Genomic DNA, 6,000 nt, shown 5'->3' with positions numbered 1-6,000 from the left:
TGTTTTCTCTAAAATAATTTATTTCATAATTTCATTTTTTCAAAAATTATTTCAAATGAAGGTCAAAAATCTTAATTTATTTTAAAATGAATTATTTTAAAAATTAAACACTTCAAAAACTAATCCAAACACACCCTACGTTTGAAAACAACCACCTCTCATGCAACCAACTTTGGAAATGGGTAGCTTCAATGATGATCAACTCTAGTGATAACCAACAACAAATTGAACTAATTATAAGATCATAAAGTTAATTACTTGTCATATTTTATAATAATTTGACATTAATAGAAACACTTTGAGTAATAGAATGCCAAGCAAAATATTGTATAAAAAGTAATTAAACACATAAGTATTTTCTTGAGGTATTTTTAAATATATATAGCAAAATAAACCAAAATATTTACCAAATATAACAATATTTTAGATATATCACTAATAAATATCGATAAATATCTATAGGTGTGTATCAATGATATTGATAGACACATAGAAGTATATCAATGTATACCATTGATAAAACTTAATTTCAACAATTTTGCCGTTTACAATGGTGTAATCTCTCATGCGTTGTGTTTTTGTAATAGATTGAATTATTTTATGTCGATATAGAGAAGAAATAAACACGTCTATATCTAAATTACACAATCAAGTAGCTCTAACTTTTGAAGTAAACTTCAATTGTTCATTTGAATTTTGAAAAGTTTCAACAGTTAATTATTTTATTATTAGTTTTGTTTGTTTAACAAAATACATCCTATGATTTTCATTTTTAAAAAATAATCATAACATTTTAAAAATAAAAACAAAATTTCAGAATCTATTTTATTTGGTTTTCAATAAATAAAAAAAAAAAAAAAAAAATCTACAAGGTAGATTTAGATGAGCTAATAATTTCAAAAAATAAAAAGCAAAATATTTAATTATGAAATGGGTACTAAATAATAATATTAAATTTTCTCTCACTCTTCTGCTTAAACTTTTGAAGTCAGTCAGTGATATGAGTTTGGTCGACTATCGAGGGTTGTTTCTGGACTAATCCAAAAGTTCAAATTGGTTGAATTGACAACCTAAGATATCCAAATAAAGTCTTCAATCTAACCTTTAAATTTTTGGGTGGGTTATTTAGTTATAGTTTTTTTTTCTTTAATTTAAAATATACAAGTTTATCATTATCTATTTCTTTTTGTTGTTATTATTAATATATATGTAATTCGAGTTGGATTTGGTCGACTCAAATTCCTTTTGGCTAACTCGCAATTTAATCCAATTCGACAAAAATAGAGAACGTTTAACCCAATCCAACCTTTATATTTTGGGTTAAAAAGTCCAAATTGTTTGAATTGTAAGATTATTTAAATATCGATAGTGGGTTATTTTAAGAACAAACTTCTTCATTTTAAAATTAAATTTTGAATCTCAAGATATATTTTTTTTTAATTTCTTTCATTCCTTTTTTTTTTTTTAACATAAATTGGCTTTAATTGGGGAAGGTTTAAATGGCACATGATGAACAACTCATTTTTTCATGTACGAAAATATTTTAACAGTTACTCTTCATTCATTTTTTTATTCCATAACACTATTCACCATATCATTACTTTCACTTTTTTCTTTGTTCAAACTCTCAAAAGGGTGTTTTTTTTTCCCAAACAATTTCCTAAAGTTCAATTATTAAAATATTTTTCAAAACAAATTAGCAATATATTTTACCTCAAAATTCAAATATAATTTAACGAATGAAGAATAAGAAGAATTAATAAGTTAGGACGAAGACAAAGATAGCTTTCTTGTGCTAGTTTCCTTCTTCTACATCATTACTCTCGTCACCATGAAAGTATCCTTCACATTTTGAAGATACCTAATGATCAAGAATTTGTACTTTGTAGGGATCTAGTTCTAGTGATAAATACATACTCCCATTCTCTCCATTTTCTTTTAATCTTCGTTTAATTAGATGATTTGAGAAAGGTCAATAGTTAAAACATAAAAATAAAAAAAATTTAAACTTTTAGTTAATGAGATTTAGTTCAAGTTACATTCAAATCTCTCAATTTCACTGCTCTACAGTTTAACTAAGTTTTTTTTAACGGTACTTTAGCTTTTCTATTAACTACTTAAAAGCTAACGCAACATTTATTTTTATTAAAAAAAATCATAAAATTCTAAATATGTCTATGTCATTGCAGATGAATTTCTACCATTATTCTTTAAAGGTTTTGACGCTCAATCTTTTATGCCATATGATGACATGTTTTAAAGAGATAACTTTATCGACTTTTTGTACTTTACTACAAGAATTATTGGATCGTAGTTGATTAATTAGAGATAAAAAGAGATAACATAATCTAGTTTTGTTGGTTTGATGTTTGAATTTGTGTTGTTAATTAAGCAACTTGGTCACAAGATCACCACTTATTAGTTATCACACAAAAACAAAATGATTGAGTTGGTGTTTTTTCAATCACATCTTTTCCCAAATCCTATGGTCCAAAAACAATAAATACTATTTTTAATTTTTAAAGGTGAATTTCAAAGTTGCCGCCAAATTCAAATGCCAAAATCAGACGGTAGGCCCACGTTGACTATTTTAAAATCAAACGGTGTAGATGTAAAGTGTCCATTTTGATTGTAGGTCGTCAACACCATATGATTGCTTCCTTTTTTTTCTTTTTTCTTTTTCTGTAATCTTTCATTAATTCATTTAAATACCAAATTTATTTATTTATTTATTTTAGTGACACTTTTTTTCTTTTCATGGTTCAATATTAATTTTATGCTTAGTTATTAGATTTAGCTTTACATAAATGGATGGTTAATTAGGTAGGTCAACCAAGCTTTAGAGAAGGAATTATAATATTTATTTAAGCATCAAGTACTCGTTCAATTGTTTTGACATCGTCTAACAAAAAATAGCATAATTTAAATAGTTTAAATTACAAGTTTGATTATGAAACGTTTAAGTTGATATTTATTTGATCCATAAACTTAAAAAAAAAGAAAAAGAATAAAACAATAGATTTATAATCATGTTTGTGTCCTATTTTGACTAAATACATCTTTTAATTTTTTTTTATATTGTGTGTAATAAACCTGATTTGTTTTAAAAAATTCATGAACATACTAACAACTAAGGTTTAAAATGTTGAACTTGATTGAAATATCTATGATCTAATTTTATGAAAACTTCGACGAAAGTATTAAATAAAATGTTGATTTTGATAAATATTTTAAAAAATTATAAAAAATAAAAAATTGAACTATGAAACAAATGTTATACGATTATTCAACAAGTTAACTTATATGTTGTTTATGTTATATAATAATGATTTTTTTGTGAAATTTTTTATGATATAAAAAAGTATGGATACATTAAAATACATTAATATATGGGGATGAAAATTGAATAAAAGTATGGGAACAAAAAAGTCTATAATAAGTTTAAGTTGTTATTAGATTATAAAATTGAAGGTTAGATGTAATGTAGTTGTTTGTTAATTATTAAAATGGAAAGAATTTTTTGATGACATAAATTTGGATTTAATTATTTTATTTGAAAGAAAGGAAGAAAGAAAGAAAGAAAGAAAAAAAGAAAGGGTAAAAATGGGAGAAAAAAAGGAGGGAAGCGGGAGGGGGGAGTGGGAGTGGAGATGGCGCCCTTTTTGTTGATTTGGGGGAACTTTTTGGCGGGGAGAAGGGTTTTTTTCGGGCAGGGGTATTTTGGTCCATTCCTACTAAAAAACAGCAGAGAAAGATGTAGCTAGGGTTTCCCTCCCCCCCCACCCCCTTCTCTTCTCTTCTCTCCTCTCTGCTTGTATATATTTAAGATTGGGATTTTCAGATCCGCTTGCGGCCACTGCATTTGTGTCGGTTTGATTGAGATTCCCATTTTCATCATTCTTCCTTTCTTTCTCCCTCTCCCTCTCTTCATTTTCCTTTCAATCTTTCCTTTTCCCTCGGTTTTCTTAATACCCAACCCCTTCTTTCTCTTCACTTCATTCCCTCTTTCTCTTTAATCTTATCTCTTTCTTATCCCTTTTCTTTCCACCATTGATTTCCTCATCTACGTTTCATCCATTTCTTCCTTCCTTCCTTCCGTCTCAGATCCCCTTTTCTTCTTTGATCTCCTTTCCCCACTGTCTTCCTCTGTTTCTGATCCAGGGTTTCCCACTTACTTACTCTTTGGTTCTCTGCTCTCTGATCCTTTCACTCTCCACCCACTTCGAGTTTTGGGTTTTTGGAATCTGGGTTTCTCTTAGATCTCTTTAGTAGTGGGTGTATCATGATGGATCCGAGTGATAGAGTGAGTACTAACCTCTGTTTTTTGCCGATTACTTCTGATTTTGATGGTCTCTGATCAGTGTTTGTTAATGGTGCAGGGATCGGAATCGGAGGACATGTCCGGGAAGAACTCTAGTGGGGTTTCGTCGGAGGAGAGTCAAGTGAATGAGCAGAACAAGAAGACTTGTGCTGACTGTGGTACTTCGAAAACCCCTTTATGGAGAGGCGGTCCGGCTGGTCCTAAGGTGATTTTTCATTGATTGATCTGAAGTTTAATACACATAGGAAGCGTTTGTTTGTTTTTTTTTTTTTTTTTTGTAGATTCAAATCTCTGATTTCTGCTTGTTTTTCTTTCTGATTTTTCAGTCTCTTTGCAATGCGTGTGGGATCAGAAGTAGGAAGAAGAGAAGAGCGATTTTAGGGTTGAGCAAAGGAGTCGTTGAAGATAAGAAGAACAAAAAGAGCAGTAATATTAGTAGTAATAGTAAGTTGAGAGATAGTTTGAAACAAAGGCTTTTGGCTTTGGGTAGAGAAGTTTTGATGCAGAGATCTACTGTTGAAAGACAAAGGAAGAAGTTAGGAGAAGAAGAACAAGCTGCTGTGCTTTTGATGGCTTTATCTTGTGGCTCTGTTTATGCTTGAAATAGCCATTGTCGTTATGATCAGAAAGAACAATAAGACCAAAAAAAAAAAAAAGTTGTTCTAAAGCAGCAAAATCTGACCCAGAAGTGTATCTTCTTCATCCATTTTGTTAAATCTTTCCCCAAATATTGAGTGAAATTCTCTTAGTTCATTATTATTATTCCTCTTCCCCCCCAGGATCTATTCCCCTTTTTTGTTGTATTAACTAACCATTGGTTTTTTTTTGGATGTTGAAGAGCAATGAGTAATGAGTAATGTAGTTTTATTAATGAGAGTTGGATAATGAATTTTGTTGAACATTGTCATTGCCGATTCTTGTCTCTTGATGATCTCCAAATTCAATCAAACTTATTAATTAGAGACATGTGTTGTGATTACTAAGAAATTTGTGCTTGTTTTGGTGTTCATTAATTGATTTTTGTGTAAAATATGGTGGCATTAAACAGTTGTAATAATGAAGTGGAAAGGAACTTGAACTTTTAATAATTTATTAAAAGAGGTACTAATGTTCTATCATTTTAGTTATATTTGGTGATTGGAACATATGTTTTGCGTAAGTGATTTACAATAGAATTTATTTTTCTTTTGGTTGGTTGGTTGGTCAAATGTCACAAAAAATTTGAGCCTTACATAGAAGTTTATAATGAATTGACAAATTATTAAATTACAATTGAGAGGCAATGTTTGTCCATACTTTGAATGGACATATTTCTCCTTTCATACAATTATTTGGTGAAGAGAAGAGTATCTTATGAAGTCAAAGCTCAATTTTTTTCATACTAGGATTCTTTATCACACAACTAGATTTTAAAGAATCCACAACCTGAGAATTTTTCCCAATAACTAAATTTAATTATGATGAAACTTGTGATTTTATTATTAATTTTGGAAATTTGAAATTACTTAAAACACATTTACTGTATTATTAATTAGCATTTAAATCCTACTTCGGTCTTGAAACTTAATTTCCTACTTTAACTTTTGATTTGGTATATGAAGTTTTAATTAATCTGTCATTTTTTTAATTAAAAGAAACTTGACATGGAGTTAAATTTTAGTCTTTTAATCAGAATTTCA

General features: G+C 28.7%; 1 protein-coding gene across 1 annotated transcript; it reads left to right on the top strand.

Moving 5' to 3' along the window:
• Window positions 1–3,646: 3,646 nt before the first annotated feature.
• LOC103483877 (GATA transcription factor 16-like) lies at window positions 3,647–5,220 on the top strand. Its single transcript, XM_008440700.3, has 3 exons — window positions 3,647–4,303; window positions 4,380–4,526; window positions 4,648–5,220. The coding sequence occupies exons 1-3, from the start codon at window positions 4,283–4,285 to the stop codon at window positions 4,921–4,923; spliced, it is 444 nt and encodes a 147-aa protein (XP_008438922.1). The 5' UTR covers window positions 3,647–4,282; the 3' UTR covers window positions 4,924–5,220.
• Window positions 5,221–6,000: the final 780 nt, after the last annotated feature.

The sequence above is a fragment of the Cucumis melo genome, chromosome 6, assembly GCF_025177605.1.
Source record: "Cucumis melo cultivar AY chromosome 6, USDA_Cmelo_AY_1.0, whole genome shotgun sequence".
Classification (NCBI taxonomy): Eukaryota; Viridiplantae; Streptophyta; class Magnoliopsida; order Cucurbitales; family Cucurbitaceae; genus Cucumis; species Cucumis melo.
This window is presented reverse-complemented; position numbering and strand designations above follow the sequence as displayed.

Excerpts from the sequence above, each read along its gene's own strand:
- LOC103483877 (XM_008440700.3), top strand. The coding sequence starts at position 4,283 with ATGATGGATCCGAGTGATAGA. Across the intron at positions 4,304-4,379 it reads TGATGGATCCGAGTGATAGA|GGATCGGAATCGGAGGACAT; the intron begins GTGAGTACTAAC and ends TTAATGGTGCAG. Across the intron at positions 4,527-4,647 it reads GCGGTCCGGCTGGTCCTAAG|TCTCTTTGCAATGCGTGTGG; the intron begins GTGATTTTTCAT and ends CTGATTTTTCAG.